At 35.9% G+C, this 27,544-nt stretch overlaps 1 protein-coding gene across 10 annotated transcripts in view; it reads right to left on the bottom strand.

Moving 5' to 3' along the window:
• The window catches only part of CDC42BPA (CDC42 binding protein kinase alpha), a 233,565-nt gene extending 206,983 nt beyond the window's left edge, over positions 1–26,582 (bottom strand). For all 10 annotated transcript variants that reach the window (XR_012063552.1, XM_031690085.2, XM_015234804.3 and 7 more), the window contains exon 1: positions 25,240–26,582. Coding sequence is in view for 9 of the 10 variants with exons in the window: in XM_031690085.2 (XP_031545945.1) it covers positions 25,240–25,417 (178 nt within the window). In the remaining variant the exon portion in view is untranslated. The remainder of the gene's footprint in view (positions 1–25,239) is intronic.
• Positions 26,583–27,544: the final 962 nt, after the last annotated feature.

The raw sequence follows: 27,544 nt of genomic DNA, 5'->3' as shown, positions 1-27,544 counted from the left end.
TCAATTAAAAAATAAAAATAAAAAAATTTTTTTAAAAAGTAGATTAAAGGTTTCCAGGGCTAGGGGGAGGATGGAAAATGGAGAGTTATTGCTTAATGCTTATAGAATTTCTCTTTGGGGTGATGAAAAATTTTGGAAATAATGGTGATGGTTGCACAAAACTGAAAGTAATTAATGCCAATAAACGGTACAGTTAAAAATGGTTAAAATTTCAAATTTTATATTACATACAGTTGGCCCTTGAACAACATGGGTTTGAATTGTGAGGGTCCAAACAAGTGGATTTTTTCCAATAAATATATTCTACAGTACTTCACTATCTCCAGTTGGTTCCAAATCTCAGATGCAGAATCACAGATGTGGAGGGCCCACAATAAAGTTACAGGCAGATTTTCAACTATGCAGGGGTCAGCACCCGTAATCCCCATGTTGTTCAAGGGTCAACTGTATTTTACTACAATTTTTAAAAATTAGTAAGGTAATATTTCGAAACCATTGAATTGCACACTTGAAATGAGTAGACTGTTTATTATGTGAATTATAGCTCAATAAAGCTTTCTAAGGAAGAAAGCTTTAAAAAAAAAAAAGTTTGACAAAGGGGTTTTGTTACCATGCCTGTTAGACTCTAGCTCTCCCCCTTCCTTGAGGGAACCTAAGCTGTGCAAGTGTTACCTATGTCTCACAGAAAACCACCATTAGAGAAAACCAGGAGGCCACCAGAACTGGTTAGAACCAGTTAAACCCAAGATGGCAGAAGACCTTACCTCTAGTAGACCCTGAGCCTCCTTATACATCCATTATAATACATTAGCAGGCTAAATGACACAACTACCAGTGGCCATGACAGGAAGTTCAATCCCCAGTACCTCCTCTGAAAACAAACAAACCTAATTACCTTTCCCTAAACCAAAAAAAAAAAAAAAAAAAATTATTAAAGAAAGAAGGAGCTTTGATTTCTACTATATCACAGGATCACAAAACCATCATTTAAGCTCCTTCCAAGGATAAATTAGGGGGAAAAAAAGATGCTGCAGAGCTAACACTTAAGAAAAATTATACCTACTAATTATTCTAATCTGTGGTACAAATAAACAAGAAGCAATAACTATTAAATCTATAGAGGCATATATAAAAAATTAAGGCCATATAAGGGACAAATTGAGTCTGTTGCACTGCTAAACAATGGATGTCTACACTGAACAGATGCTGTATTCAGTGACATTTCACAAAGTACTACATAATCTAATGATAATGATACCTTGACTTCAGTGCTCAGTGCTTTCACTTGTGGCACACATTTTCTGAGGTACGTGCCATGCCATCTCACTTTCCTTTCTCTGAAAATCTCCCCTAGAATCTTAGGAGAAGGTCAAGTATATATTGTGGGAGGCCCCACTTTACTGACCAGAGTAAAGTGAACCAGTATAGAAAACTGACCAAAGCTGTGGAACAAATAACTTAAACACTGAACTCAGTAAGAGTCAGCCTCTGCAGGTGGCTACAAGAATTAACAAAAAAACTCTAGTTACTGGGGTAAACATTCCACCATAAGGAGAAAGTCAGTTCTGCAGAAAGATACAAAGCACATGCATAAAAAGAAGCAGACATAAATGACAAATATTACTATTCCCATTTACAGAAAAGAAAACAGGTTCAGAAAGGTAAAATAAATTTCTGAAGATTACATGACTAACAAGTGACACTAATAGGATTCAAATTCTGATCTGTCAGGCTCCAAAGCCTTTCTAATAAAATATGCCTCTTTCTTCCCAAAAGTTTTGAAGTTAACACAGATGCTGGAGTTAAGAAAGTCAAATATAATTCTAAGTTTAAAAAAAGATCTCTTTGAAGCTGGAAAGAAGAAAGCATATTTCTACTTGAGCCCCTCATACACTGCCTGGTTCACTGTACACTGCTGAATAAATGGATGATTGGATTACTCTAAAGGAAAATTAATTCAGAGTTTCAATATGAAATGCCAGGTATACCTTGCAATATATACTCTTTATCCTGCTGAATGTAACCCAAGATTTAAGCATGGAGTCTCCTTCAATCCTCCCCTCCAGCTCGCCTCGTCCCCACAACTACTGTCTGGGCCTCATGGGAACATAGTTTGCTGGCTGCAGGCCACTGGTAATAGATACCATGGCTTGAGAAAGGAAACTAGGTGGTGGTTCCAATAGGAAGAGAAAGTGGAAAGCCGGGGTTAGGGGGCACAAGTGAGTAGATGAGGAATAGAGACAGAAACAGAGCATGAAGGCATAAAGCGGCCTAAAAGAGAAGTGGCGGGAGTAGTGGAGCAAGAGATTTGATGCTTCCCTTCACCCATGATTCTGCTTCCTCCCTTTCCTCTCAAATTTCTCCAATAGGTGTCCACTCTTTCACTTTTCCTTCCCCTTAACTTTTCTACTGCATGTTTTTCCACTACGGATGCTGATGCTAATCTGCAATGGAGGAACATGCGAATCAGGGATCAATGCTAAATCAGGGAGTGACAATAATCCATGCAGAAGGGAGAGGGAGAACAGAAATAAGAGGAAGCAATGACAAAAGAATAGTCACTGAGGTCACGTTAAAACTCAACTTTATCAATTTTGTCAGGTTTTGTGCATATACTTCACAAATAAAATATATCGTGTGGTTTAAATTAATCTATAGTAAAAGATTATGAAATATATTGCAACTATATACTGATCATCTGAACAAAGAATAAAATTACAGGTGGTAGATTTATGAGATTTTGGGCAATGACAGATACTTGAAGGCAACTGTAAAACTGTGTTGTTCACTTTTAAGCACCTAAAACAGTATTTTAGACAGTATTTTTTAAAATAATTGATTATTGAAAGAAGTTTCAAAATAGTCCATATGCATATATGGTTTTGGTATCTTAATAATAAGCAAAGGTAACATAGATCCACACACATAAAACTGTGAAACAAACACACAGAAATGCTGAATAAGAGACAACAAAGAGAGATTTTAAATATACATTCAATTTCGAAGAAGAGAGAGAGGCAAGAAGAAATCCCCAAGAACCAGGCAAGCCCAACCGACACACAGAAGCAAATGCTGCAAAAAGCATAAGAGAATACTGGTCCCCAGCCACAGTCACTAATAGATCCACAGGAAACATGAGGAACTGCTGGTGACTTAAGAGGGGCAGAATACTGGAATCCATACATTAAAGTCAGGACCCAGGGCCCTTCCTCAACATAAAGAAATAAAAAAAATTCTCGTTCTTGGTTTAAGTGAGCAACCCAGGATGGAGAGAGGGGTAGTGTAATGAGGGAGCATGTGAGAGTTTTGAGTCTGAATCTATGCTGTTCATGTGGTGAAGGAATTCTCAGCTAAGAAATTAATATTAAATCTAGTCCATCCCCGCAAAGCAAAGCACTCATAGGGAATAGAACTCAACCTAGAAAAATATACCCCAGTCAAAAGTGAGCTCACAATCAAAAATTTAAACCACATAAGGAAATAGACCACGACAATGAAAAGCTGAAAACAGAAACAAATGTGAACATTAGAACCCCAAAGAACTCAAGAGGATAGTACAATCTGAAAAACACTATACAGTAAGATGGTAATACAGAATATAAATGATAAAACAGATATGAAAATTAATCAAATAAAAATAAAACATCAGGAAATTTAAAATATAGTAGCTAATATTTAATGTTATGTTAAATCATAATGTGCATATATGATAAAATAATGAATTTAAGTCACCAATTTACTTCTCTATATACTGTTTTTAACCACTCAAATTTATTTTAAAAAAAATCACTCTGAACCAATAACTCAAAACAAGGGGGATTTTATAGTGGGAATCACAAACTCCCTCAAGAATATGGTGTAAGGCTATAAACTCCTCCCATGAAAAAGCACATATACCTCAAATTTTATATATTATACAAAAAGATTATGAGATACTTGATAAACCTAAATTAAGGTATCATGTTCTAAAAATTGATTCAGGAAAGTATACTGAATTAATCCCAACACAATGAGAACACAGGGGAAAATATTTTAAAGGTTTTTTAAAATGGTAAAGAAAAAAATGGTAGAAATAAGTCCAAATAATTCTATATTTGCAATAAATGTAAATGGTCTATCCATTACAGTTAAATTCAAAGATTTCACACTGAGGGAGAAAAATCCAGTCATAAGCTTTTCCAAAAAGCATCCAAACATAAGAATACAGAAAGAATGAAAATAAAAGAAACCATGTAAATAACCAAAATAAAGCTACATTATTTATATTAATAAGAGAAAAAGTAACTTTAGGGCAAAAGTTCTCACTAAAAATAATGACTGTCATTATATAAAAAGTGCAATTTATCATGAAAATATAATAATTCTATACTTTATGCACTTAATTGATCTAGTATTACTCAAAGTATACAATGGGCAAAAACTAACAGAGTTACATGGAAAAACTGGCAAATACCCCATCAAGATAGGTAACTTTATTATTAATTAATTGATAGATGAAGCAGGCAAAAATCTAACAATCTAAATAACAAGCTGGGTCTAGGTGACACAGATACAATACAACAACTGCAAGATAAACAATATTTTGAAAAACATGGGTCATTTATATACATGGAACAAATACTAGGCCACAGTGGAAATAAGCCAGAAATTTTTTAAATAATAACTTTTTTTTAAAGATTTGGAAATTAAAACATACGTCTAAATAACTCACAGTTCAAAGAAGAAAACAGACAGGAAATTAGATAGCATTTAACATGGAACAATAAGACAACATATCAAAATGTGTAGGATGTACCTACAGTGGTACTTAGAAATACAAAGCCTTAAAATTTATATTAGAAAAGAGGAATGCTAAGAATAAAGGAGCTAATCATAGAATTTAAAAAATAAGAATAAAAATAAGTGAAAGAAAATAATATAGATGAAAGTAGATATTAATAGAAAATACAGAAAATCAACATTATAAAAAAAACTGGTTTTCACAAGACTGACAGAAATGAAAATATGTACACACATTACTGATGTTAAGAGATCAAAGAGACAATCACTACTCTGAACAAATTTATGCCAATAAATTTTAAAATTAAGACAAAGTGGGAAGTTCCTAGAAAAACTCAACTTGTCAAATGACACAAGTAATAGAAAACTTGAATAATCCTATACCTAATTTAAAAAATTGAATCTGTACTTTAAAACCTTTCCATAAAGAAAACTCCAGGATGAGATTTGTCACTGAATTCTTCTAAATTTTCAAATATCTAAGGACACCAGTATTACATGAGGGAATACTTTTTCAGCTTATTTTGTGAGACCAGCATAATCTTGATACCAAAACTTTACACAGACAACATAAGAAAATTATAGGCTAATTTCTCTTGTGTACACAAAAGAAAAAATTAAAATCAAAGCACTAGTAAATTAAACCCAGAAATATATGTTATACATCACAACAAAGTTGAGTTTAATGCAGGAATGTGCAAGATTGATTCAATATTGAAACTTCAATATTAATCACCACATCAATGGAATAAAGATGAAAAATCACATAATTATCTCAACAAATGCAAAAAAATGACAAAATGCAATACTAATTTGTATTAAAATAACAAAAAATTTAAAATCTCTTAGAAAACTAGGACTAGACATACTGGATAAAACTCTAGCAGTTTTTAAGTCAACTTCTAAAGCCATATTGCCAGGGACAAGATTCAAACTTAGGCTACTCAGATTGACTCTAAAACCCAGCCTTTTTCCACAACACTCTAGCAGTGGTTGTGAAATACGCTATCTCTATACAGGTTTTGAAAAATAATATACTCCTTTGAACAGTTTAAATTATAGCTCAAATAATTATAGATTTAATGACTGTAAATGATGTAATCACCAATGTGTTTCATATTGCATATATGCTTTAAATAGAATTGCATTAAAACATGGACTTTATGAAAATTTATGGAAAATGTCCACCATATAATCTAATTGACAAAGCCAATCCTTACTGTCAAACTAATCTGCAAAATACAACTTATTTTATGTTAGAAGAGATCTGACTTAAATTTTTAACTCAAAAGAATACGTATTATATAGTTCATTATCAACCATTTTGCTTCAGAGTTTTCAGAAGGATGATGGATTATAGAGCTTTGCTACTAGTTTGTGAACTAATGAAATAAAACACCTGCTTCAATACTTTTTACAAAAGCTTTTTGTTTTGCCCTCCTTTGGGAGCTACACGTTCTCAAACAGTCCCTTTTGTTTTGCACCCAAGAGGGTTTCACACCCTAAAGCATGCACTATAGCAAGATTTGAGACAGGTAAGCAGTATGTCTCTATTTTATCAAGTGGGAGATAAGCAATTATAAAATGGGAGAGGGAAAAGAAAACAGACTTCAGAGTGTTTTCAAACAGATGGATTTTAGAAAAGAATACTTGGGGAAGTTGAGGATCTGGAATTTGATTCCCAATAAACTATATGTACCCACATACCCCTTGGGATACACCTTCATGCACCATGGGTATAGATACCTCAGTTGTAGACTGCCACACTAAATTATCACAATCGTGAGCTTTCATATTTTTCAAAAAGTGAAACTGACATTTTAACAAAAAAAATTTAAACTGATTTTAATTGACTCTCAGGTGTAAATGAATGATGATATCTTAAAAATGGACTCCATTCTGGAGGTTCTGTTTTCTAACAGAGCCCACTGCAGTATGTGACGAGGGTTGTTTTGGCTAGGGATAGGGATCATTTTTTTAGCCCTCTCCCTCTTCTCCTCACTCTAAGGTAAGCTTGCCAGCCAGCGATCTCAGCACAGTGGTTCATGGTGTCAGAACAATTTCTCAGGGCCAGAACTGCCTCTGAGGTTCCCTGGGACAGACTTGCTCCAGCTCCATCAGCAACTGTCTAGTGCCTGTTCCTTAGTCCACATACAGTTCCAGCCCTGTTGCCTCCCCCCTCATCATATTCTCCCAGAATCCAGTCCTCCACAGCCCCAAATACTATGACACAAGTGAGCATGGAGAATGCTGAGCCATATAAGAATCTAGGCCAAATCAAACTAGGAGTCAGTCTAGTGCCCTATCAAAACCTCTTTAATACTGCAATTTAAAAAATTTTTTTAATTTTCTAAAAGTCCTTTTAATTATTAGAACTCTTTTTCCTGACTGGCTGCCTTGGTTTTACCCAGAACCAGATGGGGGTAGGTAAGTTCAGAGCCTGAGACCCTCAGCCTCCCTTTTGGTCCCTACTTCCCACCCTAGGCATGTGTGGGAAACTCTAAGGCTCCTCAGAACATAGCTCTTAAGGGTATCACAAGGCTGAGCACCCCTACTCAGAGCTATAGCTTTTACAAGTGCCAACAACTCAAGAGTTTGATAACAAAGCCTGCGGTGAGGAAGAGGAGTGGGACAAAGTACTATTCAAAGACTCAGAAGACCTGAACTTCTGCTCTGTACCTGCCAGGAACCCACAAGTAATCCAGGGCAGGACACGTCCCTTATTGACAAAGGAGGAAAAAAGAGAACTCACCCAGTTCTGGGTAAAACCAGAGCAGTCAGTCAGAAAAAAGACTTCTAATAATTAAAAGGAAAAGAAAAATTTGCAGTGAATGAGTAAATACTGCCTAACAATGCAATATTAATATTCTTAGGGTAAGAAAAGCAATTTTCTGAAAATTATTTTTATGGCTCCTAAGCAGCACTTTCAATGAGTTTACATTAAAATTAATTAAACAGTTGTTTACATAAAATATAGAAATATATAGAAATAGAAGGATCACTTTCAGTGTTTACATATATATTACACTTGTGATATGAGAATTTTGATGGCAGCTGAGTGAAAAAGCCCAAAGAATTTCTCCAGCACAATATTGTAGCTGCAATGAATAGGCTCTCTGCAGACATCTAAGACCTCACGTAGTATATTATATTTATTTTTAAAATACAGTGATAAATTGTTTTTTTTTTAAAGTATTTAAAATAGTAAAACTGTTTGCTTAGGAGTAGGTAAAAAGCAAACAGCAGTGGGGGGAGGGGACAGGTATAGCTGAGTGGTAGATTAGGTGCTTAGCATGCACAAGGTCCTGGGTTCAATCCCCATTACCTCTATTAAAAATAAATTAAGTATATAAATAATTTAAAAAATTTTTTTAAAAAACAAACAGTAGAAAGGTACAGCTCTACCTCACTTTTTGCTAGTGGTTCTTTCATTTATTCAAGTGTAGAGCCAGTGAAATAAGCCAGTCAAAAAACGACACAGACTGTATGATTTCATTCTTATGAGGTAGAGTAGTCAAATTCATAGACAGAAAGTAGAATGGTGGTTGCCAGGGGCAAGGGAGAGGGAGTTAATGAGGAGTTATTCTTAATGAGCACAGTTGGGAAGTTTTTTCATCTGTTAATGAATGATAGTGATGGTTGCACAACATGTGAATATAGTCGATGCCACTGAATTGTACACTTAAAAATGATTTTAAAAGGCAAATTTTCTGTTATGCATATTTTACCACAATTTTTAAATATTTTTTAATTCATGGGAGGAAAAACTTTAAATTGAGAAACTTCTACCATTGATTTAATCTTTCCTGCAATTAAATAAATGTTCCATTATTCTGTTTTAGTGGCAGAATATCAGTGCTCTAAGGAGCATGATTTAAAAATCCATATACTGATGCAATAGCAATGTCCTGAAAAGATACATATGCATTAGCCTCATGAATATTTTTGCAAGCAAACATTTGTAAATCTGTTGATATTAAATAATATAAAAAATTTTATATAGGCTTTCTAAATATATATAAACAAGAGAAATATAAATGAGTAAAAAGTCTTTAATCCATCATAAAAATGAGAGGTTCCATATGCCACTGTAAGAATACTTTACTACAGTATCTAAAAACTTATACAAATTTTGTCTTTCTTACCACTCATTCTGCATTAAAAAAATAATAGCAAATGTATTTTAGAACCAAGTAGGAAGATTCTATTTGTGATGAAATTGTTTGTACTACAAGCATGTTTACTTTTAAAATGCTTTACTAGCTTGTTTTAAGTAACTAATGAACAATCCATAAACTCTTTCTTCCGTAACAGGAAATTAATACAGTGATTAATGCTTTGTCTTGCCACACCAGATATGTGGTTTGATAGTTATTTAATAGTATATTTTCATATTTTATACCTAAAAGTTTCATAAGGATTTTTATTACCTGAAAAAATTAGATTTATTTACTTTTCTACGTTTTATTATTAAAATGAAAAGCTGAAGTTCAAGCAGTTCAGACCCAGAAATTGATTTCCAAAAAATTAATTTCAATTTTAAAATACAAAATTCATAGAAAATGTTATAAATACTGGTTAATTTTCCAATCAGGCACACTTAAGTCTGTAAACCTTAAGCCTAAGGTCAAACAGGTAATTATCAATTCTTCCACTCACCAGGAGAGTGCCTGAATTTAATAGCACTGAAGTACTAATTTTCTCAATTTATGATTCCTAAAGAAATACTAAGTTGGTTCATGAGCTGAGACTTCAGGGCAACATTTGATTCTCTTGCTAGAATCCAAAGTTCCCCCAAGTGTTAGAAATACACTTAGTTCTAGACAGGCTGACCAAAGGATTCCCTGGCCTACACCTCTAGATGGAGAAATACTGTCCAAACAATCAATGCTCTCCAGTCCATCCAGCCAGACACATAGCCCAACATGACAAAATTCTTCTTGTTTCTTGTATAAAACAGGGAGTAAAACAAACTGCCTCCAGTTTTATTAATGGAGGGTCCAAATTTTATAAAGATTAAGCTGACATTTTCCAGTCTAGAACTGTGATTCTTAATCAGAAGTGCACATTAGAATCAAAAGGGAAGCATTTTAAAAATTCACATACTGTGGCCTCCATCCTGAGTTAACCGAATGATAATCTCTGGAAGTGAGTTAAAATCACACATATTTTGAAAAAGGCACACAAGTTATTTGGATGTATACCTTAAGTGAACAACCACTTCTTTTGAGGACTTTACATCTTAAGTAATTGTTCAATAACCACAATACCTATGAAAAGCAACCCAAGTCTACGTTCTTGGTTCCATCCATCTGCCCCTGAAATAAGAGACCCAAATTCCAACCACCTAGCCCTGAAATAACTGGCCCAAAACCAAAACACGTAGAGAGATCCCTTAAAAAGTCACAATGAAGGATTTCAGGATATGAGGCTCTGCTTTTCTTGAAGACAGCCATGTTATTCCATATAAATTCTACCCTCTGTGAGTCCTACATCCTCCTGTCACTAGAGAGAGGATCACTTAGGATTTACCATGGAATTATCAATTGAGAATAAAATCCAAGAAATCTCTACCTGTCTGTCTCAGACTGGTGTATAAAAGAAGCAACCTCATTTTTGCACAAGTCAAATTATTTTGACACCCTCTAATTAAAACTGCAACTCCGCCTGTTCCTGAGCCACTCAATGAAGCTAGAGGGAAAAAAAAAAATCACAACCTACTGCTTGAACAAACTCATCACCATACATGTCATGTGAACACAATATTATTGACAATTTCAATACACTATTCTAGGATGGTAACTCTTCTACCCTCCAAAATCACTATTTCCTATTGCACAGAAAACAGATGACACTGCAGGCCTATGGCTATTATTCTTAGAAAGACCTCCTTGGAAGGCTGGTCCTTGACTGAAGTCTGGGAACTAGGATTCGGGAAGTGTCCCCTCGATCCTGATAGAATAAAGTGGCTCAATGTACCTAAACTGTGTAAACAATATGGCTTATGCTAAATGCTTGTTTTTCTTCTGGGAGTCTGGAATTTTAATATGTGCTAGGCATAGGGACCCTAAGTGACCAGTGAGAACCTTGGGCATTAAGTTCTTACTGAGCTTCACTTGTAGATAACACTTCACTCATGTTGTAACAATTCATTGCTGAAGGGATTAAATGCATCCTGTATGACCAATGGGAGACGATTCTTGGAAGCAAGTGTGTTTTGTCTAGCCTTTGCCTCATGAACATCTTTCCTTTGCTGATTCTGCTTTGCAGCTTTTCATTAAAGTAAGTATTAGCCACAAGTATGACTACATGCTGAGTCCTATGAGTCCTGCTAGTGAAGTACCTAACTTGGGGGTGGTCTCTGAAAACCCCTACACACAGCTCTGTCATTAAATTTCTAATAATCCATTACCTCGCAACACTCTCAGCTGATTGCTTTGTCTTAAATATTAATGAAATAACAGAAGCAATCAGAAGTAAACTCCTTTTATCTTCCCTCAACTCTATCTGTACCCTTGTCCTCTGCCTCTACTATTTAAAAAAAAAAGGGGGGGCCCTGCTTCAAAGATCAACCCCTATATTTATGTTCCCTCTTCCCCATATCATAAATTTCTTTCTCCTCACTGGATCATTTTAATCAACCAGAGTTTTTACCCCATGTTTAAAAACCCTCCTTAATCCCATGTCCCCCTCTAATTACCACCAAAATTCTTTGCTCCCCATTACAGTAAACCTCTTTAAAGAATTGTCTCTGTGCTTGTGTGCTTGTGTGTGTGTGTGTGTGTGTGTGTGTGTGTGTGTGTGTGTGTGTGTGTGTGTGTGTCTTCCATTTTGCTCCCATTTTCTTTTCATCTGACTCCACCTGGACTTCTGCCTGCATCTTGGCCACAATCACAACACATGATATTCCCTTCTTCTGAAACTTTTCTTTTGGCTTCCTGACAACACATTCTCCTGGTTTCTTCTATCTTACTAGCCACTCTCCATTTCTGGTTCATCCAGTGCTCAAGCTCTAAATTGTGGATGCCTCAAGAGTTAGCCCTTAGCCTTTTCCTCTTCTTATCTATACATGTTAAGAAATCTCATCTAGTCCCATGATTTTACCTATAAGCTGATGATTGTGAAATTTATATCTCCACTCCTAAGCTCTACACTAACATATCTTCAGACTAACACATCCAGACAACACTGCCTACTATCTCCAACCATGGCCAAAACAGAACGCTTAATTCTTGCCCTACCCTACAGTCCTCCCATCATATAATTCTACCTCAGGGATGGTAGTACAACTGAGTAGTTGTGACTAGGAGTGTGTGCTCTAAGATCAGATTAAATGGTTTGGATTTTAACACCACCACTTATTAGCTATGAGACAACAAGACCTGTACCTCAGTTTCCTAATCTATAAAATAAGGATAATGCTACCTTCCTCATAAGGTTGTAACGATTATTAAATAAGATAATCCATAAAGATTGCTGAGACAGTACCTGGCACACAGTAAACGCTCAATAAATATTAGCTATTGTTGTTCATCTGGCTGCTCAGGCCAAAAACATGGGTCATCCCGAGACCAACCATCTAAATTACCACCCAGAAAACTGTCATGTCATATTCTTCTACTTTCTTTAGAATTCTTACCAATATCTAAAATAATTCTATTTATTTACATGTTTGTTTCCTGAATTCTCCCCAAATTATGATCTAAGTTCCATGACAGCAGAACCCTTGCCTGCCTTGGTCATTGTTGTATCTGCAAAAACTGATACTTACCATATACAGGGTATGCAATAAACATTTCTTAAAATTAAATAATGATGAAAAAAATGAATTAATGAGTGAACTCCAAAAACATTCTATCATAACGAAAGACTACAAATCTTAATGCTACTTATGTTTTGGCACAAAGCAATTTCCAAGACTCCTTGCTTTAAAAACAAATGGTTTTCTTTAGTGATACACTTGTGAGAAAAGTCATATAACAACAATGTCTAAAATGCTTTAATCGTCACAGCAATCTTAAATATAGGAATATTTATCCTTCCTTTAATAGATGAAAAAAATTGAAGCAGAGCAAGATAAAATAAATTAATGTTATATAGTTAATAAGGTGTACATTGCGGACTCCAAACTAAGTCTTTGGATTTTTAAGTCCATTTCCTTTTCTCTGATCTTTAATGCATTTCTAATTTTCCCTTTCTCCTTTCTTTCTCTCCCACTTTCTTTCCCTTTTTCCTTCTCCCTCTCTCAATCAATACTTTATGAGTGTTTACTTTTTGGCCAGCACTGGGGATACAGATATGAATAAGATTACAACTGAAGTAAGGCATATTTTGACCTTCAAGAGCCCACACTGTTGAATAAAGACATATGCGTGTGAGACAATGTGGCAAGTGCTATAGTGGACATTTACCATAGTCTCTGAGGTTGGGAGGAGGCAGCTGCGTCACTTTTCAGTCTTGGGGAAGTGGAGAAGCTTCCAGATAGGCCAAGTAGGAACAGGTATCACTTACATAAGAATCTTTATAGGTCTTTGAGTCCTTCTGCATGACTTAAATTAATAGGACAAATTAGATTTTTCACTGGTAAATATGCCCATCCAGCGGTCTGGGGGATAAAATACATGCATCTTTGGGTATTTGTGAATGTGCCACCTATATGGTCACATCATGAATTGGTTCTTAAAACTTAATGTATAGTATTTTTCTTTTCTGATGTTAAAGGCACACATTTTAACAAAAATTAAAAACAAACTAATAAATTATAAAGAACAAAATAAATACCATGTATACTGTCACTTGAAAGAATATACAAAATTAAAAAAATTGTTATGGGAAAAAAACACAAATATATATTCAATGGCTTCCTACTGTCAACAGAGTCAAATTCAAATTATGCAACAAGCCTTCTGAAATGGCCCCAACCCACCATTCCAACTGTATTTTCCACTACTCCCTCACTGTGCTCCAAAGCACATGCCTTTGAGCTTTCCTGCCTCCATACTTTAGTTCCACTGATCCCTTCCATCTAAAATGCCCTCCTCCGATCTCTAATTCACAAAACATTACCTTGTTAAGGGTCAGCTCAAATGTCACCTCTGTAATTGAGCCTTTTCTACTCCTCACTCTCCTTATCAAAAGTAATCTCTCTCTTATGCCTCCTTTAAAATACTTATATTCTGCTTAATTCCTTGAGGGCATGAACCACATGTTATCCATCTTTATTATTCCCACACTCCATTTTACACATAATAATTCCAATACTCCATTATACACACAACAGTTATTGTGCACAATAAATATTAACTTTAAACAGGACTTCTCCTAACCACACCTTCTTCAGATATCACTAACAATAAGATATTTATTTGTGTTAGAGATACAATGAGAGATAATCCTTGGTATGACATATATAAAAAGGTAACTATTTATGCAAGATTAATCATATTGGTTGCCAAATGAGCACTATAAACAAATTTTATAGGCATTCAGAGAGGGATAAACCAACAAAAGATGGCATGGGTGAGAAAAGTATCATTTTAATGAACACTTGAAATGTTTAAATCAAAATTTAATTATAGATATCTCTAATGCATCCTTTTCTCTAGCTTCTACACAGCAACATTGGCTCAGAATTCTTAAATCAAAACCATTAGAGAAGGCGTTGCCAGGGAAAAGGCAAAGAACCCCATAAAGCTATACTCCAGCAGTAACGCCTAAAGAAAACGCTAAGAATAAATTATAAAATCACAATGTCAACTGTAGTGGAGACTGTGGTTTACTCAGAATCCATTCCCTCTTTCTAAAAAGAATCCTAATATTGTTATCTACACTTCCCTCACATAACCCATGTACCTCAATAATCTCATCAATATAATGACTAGTTCAAGAACAGATATGAAATCTAATTCTGCCCACTGAGATCTTTTGGGAGGAGGGGTGTGGTTTCTGTGTGTTTCCATGAAAGGTTAAGTCTTGCTCCTCTTGAGATGGCTACAGGAAGCCATTTCAGAAGACAAGTTTCTGAACAAATGAACCAAAACATGAAAAGTCATGGAACAGTTAAAGAATAATCAAGTCAAAGATCTGATCAGCAGAACAGTCAACACTTCATTCTAGTTGGAGTAGAAGATGAGTGTGGTACAAAAGAGAATTGGGGGGATAATGGAACTACTCCTTATTTTGACTGTGGTAGTGGTCTACATTTGTCAAAACTTATAGGATATACGCCAAAAAGAGTGAATTTTACTATACATAAGTTTTAAAAGATTTTTTAAAATTCTTTAAAGTGAGAATGAGAAATAAATATAAACAAAATTATTTATACACACACACGCCATTAAGAGGTATAGATCAAAGTAGGCATGCAGGGACAGAAGTCTAGTGGACCACAGCAGGGTGCTGAAGGCTGAGCTGGATGATGAAAAGGATATCCACATACAAGAGCTGCATGGCATCACTTCTGGATATTCTTGCCAAAGATGTATTATCATGAGGAAACAAACCCAAATTGAGGGTTACTGCAAATGCTTGCTGCAAAATAACCAGATGGCAATCTTGAAAAGTGTCAGTCATGAATGCTGAGGAAATTGAGGACCTAGTCCAGACTGAATGACACGAGAAGGCATGCCATCCAAATGCAACATGTGATTCTGAACTGAATCCTTCTGCTATAAAGATATTATCAGGATAACCAACAAAATGTGAATGAAGTCTAAGGATTAGACGATGGTAATGTATCAGTGCTAATTTTCTAATTTTAATAGTCTCATTGTGGGTATGTCAAAGAATGTCAGAAAATACATATGAACACATTCGGAGATGATGGGCATCAAGTAGGCAATCTACTCTCAAATGGTTCAGAGGGGGCAATTTCTTTGTAACTTTGAGATTGTTTCCAATTTTTTAAAATTATTTTTTAAAGAAAAGAAAAAGATTAGAGAAAAAGACCAGGACCATATCATTAAAAATTCCATACTCCATGCTAAGGAATGTAAATGTTATTCTGAAAGCTATCAGTAATCACTGAAGGAAATGAAGCGGGATATTGACATGCTCTAACGATCATGTTGTAAGTTTTTTTTCTTAAAGTTCCACTAAACTAAGGCCCCAGATATGTAGGATTCACAGTATTTTCAGGTTAGGAACACATATAATAATGAGGTTATAGATTACTTAGCATTTAATGGAGAAACAAAAGCAGAAAGATCCAGGAATTTAATCCATTTAGATACATTTAATATAGACAAGTCAAGTGAGCCAGATGCACAAAGAGGTTAAATAAACCAGGACAACTCAAAAGCTGCTGTACTTAATTGGGATTACCACAGGAATAAAAGGAAAAGAAACAAGTATGATCACTTCAAGCAATGTAACACAGCAACGAACTCCTGGAAAAAAACTGAACTTAAGCATGCACCAGGCAGAAATGGGGTGACACATTACAAAGGCATGCAGCAAAAAGACAGAAATAGTAATCACACTATACTTGCAAATATTACTGTGGTTTTAACCATAAATTCTAAGAAAATGTAAGTACAGAGGAATGAGAAGCTTTATGATATTATATCAATATGTCAGCTTCACCACATACCTGACCTTCTAGTCTGTTTTTAAATATTTCCTAGTTAAGATTTTTGATCAAGGCAAGGCCATAGTTGGGTAGCAATAATCTTAAAATGAGGCTTTAGCCACTCTGGGCTTTTCCTAATCTTCTCAAGTATTTTTTAAATCTCAGGATAGAACACTTCTAAGTAAATGCTTGACTGCTTTTAATAATATCTGAGTAAACTTGGAGCATTAGCCACTCCCAGTAGACCAGGTATTTAAGGATGGGATTCTTGTTGTAGCAGGACAACAACACTGCTTTTACAAAATCCTCATAAAATCTAATTAGCTATGTTCCAGTTCACAGCCATGACAGTCTATCTCTCAAACTCTTTATCACTGCAATGGTTAGAGACATAACTGGATTTAAAAAATGATCAACCTTTACTGAAAAAATAAAAATCACTAGGTTATTAGCAGGAACATCTTTGCAAACCAGGAACTACAAATAGACATATAAACTGAAAGGCATGTGTTAAAGACTTATTGCTGTTCGTCTGTAAACACACACTCACCCAATGCAGAACTCCACACTAACCTAGTAAGTACTGCCAAACTGCCTTTTAGGTGATGCAAGTGGAAGTGCTATAAAAACGTTAAACATGAAAAGGATGAAGGCAAGTCACTCAAATATTTGAAGTTGGATGTAAATTGTGACAATATTCAAAAAAAATTGTGATAGAAGAATTTAGTAACCACCTTTTGAAACATAACTAGTTTAAAGGCTCTGACGCTGCCTATGGATTCCAAGTGTATGCCAGCATTCTCAAACTGTCAGCTGTTCCTCATAATAAGGATTCCAAAGTCAGATGACTTAGGCAAATTCTAGGTAAAACAAAGTTAAAGAGGTTTCTGTACTGCACAACTTTTAAAAAGTTTTACTATGATAATAATGTGCTTTGTAATATCCAAAGAGGGATGCAATAAATACTATTTCCCAATCCTACATATACACAGATCTTTAATTTTCAAAACTGTCACTTGTATCTACTGCAATATAGTTTAGGAAGCACTAAGGCACACTGTTCATTTTCTTTATACTTACCCTCAGTCCACAACATGCATTTATGGGTGCTACATAATCTTTAGGTCATAAAAAGTACTAAATGAATAATACATCAATAACTTTTCATGATTATTTTCATCTTCTAAGTTGAGGTCAAGAACTCTACCACTGATTTGCAGGTTGAAGCTATATAAATATAAAAATAAATCATAACTAGCCATTTCATAATATTTGCTGTTGGTGATGGAAAGAATGAGCATGGGCTTAATCACTGAACAACAGTTTAGTTAATGACAACAAAATGTTCTAATTCAAACTATCTTATCCTAAAAGAAGGAATAAGATACTGTTTGCACAGTCACACAGGGAAATACATCTCCAATGCCAATATAATTCAATGAAGTATCATCAGTAAGATATGAACATGTTTATTAATGGTGAGATATTTATTTACATCCTTGTATTAGTACAGCTATACATTTCAATTAAACTTCACCAAAAAAAAATAGCATTTTATCTTCCTTTTTCATAAGGCCAGACAGAAACTTCATAAACAGAATGAGAAAAAAGCCAACAAAATGCAACTATAAATCACCAGAAAAAGAAAAATCTTAAACCAACTTTCCACCTTTTGACAAAATAAACTATTACTATTATGTCCATTTTTCACTGGTGATAAAACAGACTTAGAGAGGTCAAAGAACTTGCTTAAATCAACCCAGCCAGCAATCAACTGAGTCAGTCCAAACCCAAACCCATGCTCTTTGCCAGTTTATAGGTTTAGAATAGGAATATTTCAGGTTGAGGTATTCCACTTGTAGATCAATCTTCACCATGGAAACTCTAAGTAAATTTAATTAAGCTTTATCACTATGAATAGAGCAAACTGAATAGAAGGTGTTTTTTTCATTCATTAAGCCTATGGTGATATTTAAACAATTTTGAAATAAAACCGAAATTTAACAAGTGATTGCACGACTGAACTAATTCACATGCATTTTGAAAAGAATATTTTCATCCACTTAAGTAGTATTTTCCAGTATAATTAGATTGGGAGTGAGAGGAATAGTGTTGATGGGGAAGAATTAAAAAGAAAAATAAATGTATGTCAGAAGAGAGAGAAAAAAATACTGATTAATTTAATCCTATAATCTATTTACTTTTAAAATCAAGTTGAATTATCCTCTACTATTATTATCTGCCACTGTAATACTTGGAATAGAAGTTTGTGGTAATCACATAGGTCTAATTGCTCACATAGTGCTGAAATAGCACTAATTACATACGATTTTCTCTTTAACAAAAGTATTGTTTATTCTGGTTTCTTTACACTACATATAAATAGGTGCTGGCATTTGAAATCTAGTTTCACAGATGCAATGTTATCAAATAATAGTAAAGTTCCCACACTAGAAGAGTCAAACCAACAGCTTAGCTAACATGTAACCTTAGAAAAAACAATACTTAACACTATAATGGATTCTAAAATTGTATAAGTCCATGGTATTTTCCTCTTAAATATCACAAAGTAATGAATAAAACTATTTCATATAGACATAGTTTTGCAACACTTTACAATTATAGTAACTAAAGCTGCAAAAGATAAAGTGAGGATTTCTGTATTTGCTGTAAATGCCTATATTTGAAAAGCAAGTTTAATTAGAGCAAGAAAAGGTCATAGAGATTTGTCAGTAATTTCAAGGACTTCAGGGGTTAATGGCACTGGTTCATTATTATACCTAATTTCATCCTGCTTCACAGGGTGCTTTTCCTGGATGTAAATGTTCACTAGCATCACCTTGTGCTACTCCACCAGGATTAAGCTTATCTTTCAATTCACATGACCATCACACAGAAGACAATTAAAAGTCCACAACCACTAAATAAAACCTAACTTATTCAGATTTGGATTCTCTCTCCAAACCACATACTGTTTCAAACTCTCTCTCAAAATTATCTCTTTCTAACCCTGATATAAGGAACACCATGACCTAATACTGGAAGAACATTTCCCAAAGGGTGTTCCATGGAACATTGGTTGCTATCTTTCAGATACTCCTCAAAAATATTATTCCATAATCATACGAATTTTATAAATTCTAGGATAACCCACAGTATTTTTAATGGTTAATTTTTTTAAATAGTTTTCCAAATTTAGTTAGCCACATAAACCTGCCCCATCACACACAGAGCACCTATTAACATCCCACGGATTTACAGACACATTTTGAAATCAGGGAAGTGGCTAGAGTAAAGAAGACCTAATCCCTTATGGTAGCTCACAGAGAAAAAATGTGACAATGAATATATATATGTCCATGTATAACTGAAAAATTGTGCTCTACACTGGAATTTGACACAACATTGGAAAATGATTATAAATCAATAAAAAATGTTTAAAAAAAAAAGACCTAATCCCAAAATGAACAGTTGTTCATATGAGAAAGAATTAAGGGGCAAATAGTGAGATTGGAAAATGGAGAGCCATGTCTTCAAGCCTTCTGTTAACCATGAAAGCCAAAGTGCTACTCTCCTATAGCAGCAGATAAAGTAGCACTAGAATGGGGGGAGAGGTGTTAGCCAATAGAGGGCTAGTCATTGGGAAATGACTTCCACCTACTAACTGGAAAAAGTGGACACTGTAGAAAGGAAGTATGGAGCAACTAGCTGGGAAGACTAATCCTGTCACTCTGATCAGCAACAATGGGGAAAAAAGGGAAATCCCTTAGATCTGGAAAAGAGTTTTATATGCAGTGACAACAAAAGATGGCCATTCATATCTCTGGGGTGTCCTATACTTACAGTGTGGGTCATTCAAAAACAAACATCATTATGGAAAGAACTTCTTGGCTCAAGATACAGCAAAAGCTGCTAAGCAATTCTTGGTCTTAGCTACTGAAAACTTGAAGTCACCCTCACTGGAAGTTTCATGAGCAACAAGGGATAAGAAAACCTGTGGAACTAGCAAACTCTCACCTACATCTACTTTAGCATTCATCTGGAGTAATGGGAAGACATAAGTAAAAAACTACAGCCAATGTTGATAGGTCCCTCATATTCGACAAGCTTATACAACTCTGATAATCAATGGAAGTCAACATTCACCAGTCCAAAGACAAAAAAGGAAAAATGTCAAAGGAAAAGGAAATGAACCATCAAAGACAATACAAAGAAGTGATGTTAATTCCTCTTTCCAATAAGTTCTTCTAAATTAAAAATAACTTAATTATTCACGAGTTAAGACTGAAGTAGCAACCCAGAAAAACAGTATGCTCAGGCTCATTTTCTCATTCTTCCTCTCTCCTATTTACCTTTTCTTCTTCCAAGTATCTTCTCCCTACCTAAACTCCTCCTTTTCTTTAAATTCTTCAGCCTGCCCCTAATTTCAATCGTGTGCTTTTTGAAAAAGAACCATGTCTGTCTTTTTGCTGTTGAACAGTCAATATAGTTTAGCTTCATCTACACTAGAGTTTCAAACTCTTCAGAACCCAATCTTCAGTAAGAAATACAAGAACACACAAGCATTTTGTATAACAATACTTATTCTTTCTACACATGATGTACTTGATATTTTCTACTCTAGTATATTTAATTCTTTAAATGCTGGTTGGACTTAGTAAATTGATTATAAAACCTATCAAAACCAACAGGATGGAAAACAAGGAGCAACACCTACAGTATACTGGCAATAAGTATACATAAAGAGAAAAGGTTTTGGAAGAAATGTTTTGACTGCCATAGAAGATTAGCACAAGAAAATATTAATTTGTAACAAGTTCAATTATTTTACCCTAAAATAGCCTAGGCTTACTATCTAATACTAATCAAGTCTCAGGAATTATGAAACATTCCATAAAATTTCCAACATATGATGCTATTTATTTTTACACTGCTATGCTAAGGTATGCCTTACATTTCCATACGAAATAAATAAATTCCTAATATACTTAGTGTTAGTCTTGACATCCCTGTTCTCACTCATACTGCAATATACTCTTTAAAAAAAGAGAAATGGAAAAATAAAAGCCACCACTTACTGAACATGCTTCTACCATTTGCTAGCACTGGGTTAGGTCAAATAATTGTACTTATCCTTAGAATAGAAGGACTGTTAGGTGACTAGTATAAAGGAAATAAGTGCTCAGCCTGTATTTCTGATGACATTTATGATGATCCTAATCGAGGACTTAAATAAAAATAAAAAAATTAAACCAAACCTAATCATCTGTGTTAAGTGGCCATTTTAATAATTTGGTATGATTAATAAATTCTACTCAGGAAAAGCTAACAAAGAGGAACAATATAAGAACACAGAAAAGATTCAGATCCTTCTGATCAAGCCATCATCACCTCACTTAAATGACCCACATGTGACAAAAATGTGAATTAGCTTTAAAACTACTCTAATTCATTAAGTTTAAACCACAGTACCTGATGATGCACTCTAGTAACAAGTTTATCACTCAGACTATTTTGTGTGTGCATATCTACACTAAATAAGCTATAAAATTACTGTTATTTAAGGATAATTTAAATGAAATGTTATAAAGTCCAATATTCAGAAAGCATCAAAAAGTAGTTATCCACATATAGATAGCCTTGCATTTTTTTGTATTGAGTAATATTATCTTACACCTATTTTTTTAAGTAAATTGGTTAAGAATTCCCTAAAATTCCAATTTCCCATTTCAAAGTAGAGGACAGCCAATTTAATTAGTAATGTACTCATTTCATCATTACTAGCAAATTAGTTTATTAATGTAAAAATTAACTTCTACTTCCACAACTCTACTGTAACTTGCTCTAGAGTTACACTAGTAACATCAAAACTATTATTTTATAAACAAACAACATACAAACCATAATCACTTCAACAGCTTAAAAAACAAGACAAAACACAATCTTTCAAATCGTACTGGATACAACTGGAAAATAAACATTATTAAATTTGAAAGTGATCTATGACCTTAAGGCACTCTTACCTGCTTTCTTTTCTGCCCATTGGCTTAATCCCCCTCTTCCTTTCTAGAGCTCTACTTATTTCCTCCCTCAAGCTGTCAGCACCAACAGCAAGAAATGCTATCTAACAACAAAAATCAGAATTGTCTGTTTTCTTATAGTCGTGATACTGTAATGAAGAAAACATTAATCTTATCAATATAAAGAGTGAAATCAGCCTAACTAGGAATAAAATGAAATTGATGGAAATGTAGCAAGTCAGACAGACTCTTGCTGACTCCATTTTTAAAAGGAACCTATTTTCAGCATAAACCTACGGCATATGAGATGACAACTGCATTAATATAAACAGCCAAACACAAATATACAGCATGTACCATAAAGTTTAACTACTACTATTCTCCTGTTTCAAATATTGGGTCTTTTGAAACTCAAAATAAACATTTTATCATTTAAGGCAGATCTAAATTATCGAATTTAACCCCAACAAACAATCTCTTTCACTATTCATCACAGACCTAAAAAAATAATGTTAAAAATTAAATTAGGTCAATTCACTATGTGAAAACTTCTTTAACCAACTTGTTTTTTATACAACGTTAGATAATGAGAATCAAATAAGACACTTCTCCAAAGTGTAGAAATCAAGTCATACACAAGGACCAGTTGATCTATTTCAATAATTAAATGTAAAGAAGATACTGGCATTCTTCAATTACCTAAATTCTCAAATAACTTAAAGATGGTAAGTACTATTACTCATGATAGATTTCTTGACAGCTTTTTCCAATCTTATCTTTCTTTTCTTGCTCTTTACCCAAACTTCTATGGTTGGTAACTCCCACTTTCAAGATCTCCTACTACAACTTAAAAATACCCGAGACTTCACAGACACTGCCTAGCCCCAAAGCCTACAAAATAATTGCTTAAAAATTCGAGTCTCTTGTTCTCTATTACTGAAAAACACAACAGAAGTTTACTTAAGAGACTATATTTTTTTTACATCACATCAAACTTACAAAAAGACAAAATATGAAGGATACTACTAAAACTTAATTTACTTTAAAATCTATTAATAAAAATAAAATGAATTTGGTGAAATACTTATTTGACTTTTTTGCTTATTTGGCTTAAATTAAATATCTACCAAAATACAGATATAAGAAACCAAGTACAAAAAAACATATTTAGTAGAAAATATACATAAATTATTCTGATAATACAGCAAAATATCTCATAGCATAAAACTTATTATGTAAATTCTTAAAAACCAAGAGGCAATTGAAGATATAGTTTTTTATCATAATTCTTAAATTACATTTACAACTGGTACATACAATGAGTTCTCCCATTATTTTGCAGATAGTTCAAGAACTGAAACTCTAAAAGCATCAAAATCCTTTCTATAAATCTTAAAACAAACTAAAGCAATTTCTAAATTTAGGAAACATGGGGTATAAAACTACATATGCTCTGTAAAATATTTTTCTTCACACATAAAAATAAAAGACATATACTTCACAAATAAAGTACCAAAGTCAAAACTGTCTCATCCTTAAGAGAGCAGTCTCTTGAAAAATGATTTAGAATTCTTACATTCCCAGCACGAGTCTGGTAGTCTGTTTTTAAAGATTATCCTATTCAAATTTCATATATATATATATATATATACACACACACACATATTTTAAAAATCTCATGGTATCAAGTTGCTAGAAAAGTTCTGATACTGGTAAATTGAATAATTAATTCAAATAATCAGGCAAAATTGAAGAAGTGATTTACCTGACAACTAATTTTTAACAAATTTCAAATCCAAAACGTGAAATAATCATCAGTTAACTTTTACTTCAGAAAAATACAGCGTTACTTGGGAACAAAGACATTTTAGTATAAAAACTTTCCAACAAACTCAAATATTGGCATTCCAAAGATACAAAATAATTCTTTGGCTAATATCCTTCAAAAGTCAATGTCCTAATATAGGTCTGGGTGATGATGTATATTCTTCCCACAGAGAGCTGGTGGATGTTGGGATAGGCTCACATGTAACACTGGAATCAGAACTTAAAGCCAAGCCTTCAAGCTTGAAGGTCACATGGAGCATTTGCTCTCATCATTGATCTACTCCGCTACCTAGGTCTCCTAAATCACATCTATATTTAGGAGAATGAAGATGAAAATTTAACCAGTTTAGATATGAATTAAATGTAGAGTAATCAAACTCTCAGACTGGCAGGAGCTGCTCCCAAACATTCTCTACCAACTACTATCACAAAATTTTTAAACTACTTATGTCATCTTACAAACATGACAATTTTTGGCAAGCCCATGTTTAGTAATTTCCTTTGCTTACGCTATATAGAGATGTAATAAAACCCACTGATGATTACCTTCAAGTTCCTGTTGACCTAAGATATTTTAATATCTCCTCCCATTTCCAGAGTAATTTCCAAAGTCTGGGAAGGAATGTTTCCACTAATAAATTCCTTTCAATTGAATGTTATACCACCATGCAGTAGGCAACTGGGAGCAATAATCCATTTCTGCCCATCACAGAATTTTTCAAAATCTCTTACTGCTGACCAAAAAACAAGCTCTTCTTCATAAGTTCCACATTAAATCAAGTCAACAATTGAGTAGCATGGTTTTACTCTTGGGAAAATACTTACCAAAACTTGAATAACTGGTGTCTATCTTTTATTGTATACATATTTAAATACATTATATATAACACATATTATGTGTTTAAATACTTATTAATACATTATGTATATATACAATGTATAAAGTATAATTATATACCCATTACAGAGTAGACTTTATCATGCTAACCATCACAATTAAATCATAATGCCCAGCTAGAGTTTTTATTTTAAATACAAACTTACCCCATTCTAGGTATTCAAGAATGTTCTTCTCTCTTCTCAATGGAGAATTATTGCATTCATCATAAAGGCAGATGAGTATATCCAGTAACGTTTCCACACTGAAGCACTGCCCATTGGTCTGAGCGGGCCCATCCAAAATAAACTGCTCCAACTGCCTCAAACGCACTTCTCCGGACATGTTTGCTTTATTTCTGCTGGTTTTTCTTTCAATTACTATAACGATTTTTACTATGATTATTTGAACCTAAATTTTAAAAGGTGTGGTTTTAAAAAATAAACCACTTGTTATTCAAACAACTGTCATGCAATGCCGGGGCTGAATTCAACATCCAACACACCAGTAACTCACTTAACTGTAGCGTCTTCAATTTCGCAAATATACATATATTTGAGGGAAAGTTACCGTAAAATACACATTTAACACATTTTAAAAAGAATAATTAAGTTGTATATTTAAATAAAATAATTAAAAGTACAGCGAACCAAAAAGTCAACACTTCTTTAAAAAAAAAAAAACTCTTCTCCTTCATTCAAAATTCAACTCGTGCAACATAATCCTGAAACGAATCCGGTTGCATCATTAATGAATTAAGTCCGATGTGCATCAGCAATTCACTTCCCAGGAAGAAAGAAAATCGAAAAGGGAGGAAAAAAACAGAATGTATATAAGGGGGAGGGAAAACCAAAAATTCTGCTGCAAATCCTCCCAACCACCACTTGGATAACGCATCAGCGGCAATTTCTCCAGCGGGAAAGGGAGGGGGCGAGGTCCCTGAAGCAGCCCCTCGGCTCGGAGGACGCCAAGTCTTGCCCGAAGGAGGCTTTTCGTTTCTCCTCCCGAGGTCCTTCTTTTTAAGGCTTTGCAGTCAGTCCTATTTCCAACGGATTCCGATGAAAACTCTTCATTTTCCTCCCCGCTTCACCCAGGGGCCTGACTGGCTGCGGCGGCACTCGCCCCCGGCTCCGGGAGCAGCGGCTACTCGGCCGCCTGAGCCCGCTCCATGTCGGTGGTCGCTGGGCCGCCGGCCTGGGCCGCGCCCGGCGGAGAGCCCGGTCTCCCCCACACCCGCACCGCGGCCGCCCGCCCGCCCGCCGACGCTCCCGACGCCCTGGCGAGGGGGTGCTTTTCTGGATTCAAAGGACACGGACGGCAGCAGCTGCGGCGGCGGGGGCGCGGGCGGCTCCAGCAGCTAGGTCTCCCCCTTCTTCACACCCCTGGGTTAAGGGCATCTTTCCCCGGCGAGCAGGGAAGCGGCCGAGGCGCAGGAGGAGGGGTCGGTGCCGCCGGTGAGGAGACCAGAGGCTGCGGCAGCCCGGCTCGCAGCCACTCCCTTCCTTTCCCTCCACCCCTCCCCCGCCTTCCCCGTCCTCTCGCGCTCGCGCCCTGGGCTCCGCGAGGCTGCTCCAGGCCCCGCCGCACGCAGGCGGAGGCTCGCCGACGAGTCGGGATCCAATATGGCGGCCCCCGCCCCACCCCCGACACGCGCGCACACGCCCTCTCCCCTCCCCGCCCCGCCCCCGCCCCCGCCCGAGCCCCTCCGGCGCGGCGGGGTCCGGTCCTGCGGTCGCCCAGAGCCGAGCCCAGGCCTTGGAGGGGGTGCGGGCGAGGGCCGGGGGCGTGGGCGCTGCATCGCCCCGAGGGGAGGGTGGGGACGGCTCGGCCGGTGAGGCTGCGGCTGCCGCAACGTGGAATGCAGGGATACGGGAGGACTGAGGGAGGCCGCGGAGGCGGTGGCCGATGGTATGGAGGCAGGAGGACGCGGGCGCGGGCTGGGAACTGCGCCACCGCCTCGCCGCTGTCCCCGGTTCCCCGGAGCTGCCCGTACGGATCGCAGAGCGGGGCTTCCTCCTGGTCCTTGGAGGCACCACCACCCGACTGGCACGTTGGCCATGGGGGCCCAGAAGCAGGCGGCTTTAGCCTTCCGTAGATCAGTAAAAGACAGAGCCTTTCTCACTGCCTCTTACCTGCTCACCACTCGCCCCCCACATTCAGTTCTCAAGCACTCCTAAGTAATAATTTCCTGGGTGTCCAATTACACCACTTCTTGTGTCATTTCCCAGGACAAATACAGTGACAGACTTGTACGCGCTACCCTCCAAGTCCTGAGTGTTTGCGAGAAGGACAGAATTCCCCATGTCTATTCCCAAAAGTTTCCGTCCGTGGAGCACAGGGTTTCCTCCTCGGGAACTATTCTAGCTGTTGCCTGTTTATCCCCAGCCAAGGTTACCACCTACGAGGAATTCAGCCAATGAAGGGGAGTCTAGACGGTTCGCCACTATCATCAAAGTCCATCCCCTGTTCGCG

The sequence above is a fragment of the Vicugna pacos genome, chromosome 23 (genome assembly GCF_048564905.1).
Source record: "Vicugna pacos chromosome 23, VicPac4, whole genome shotgun sequence".
Lineage (NCBI taxonomy): Eukaryota > Metazoa > Chordata > Mammalia > Artiodactyla > Camelidae > Vicugna > Vicugna pacos.
This window is presented reverse-complemented; position numbering and strand designations above follow the sequence as displayed.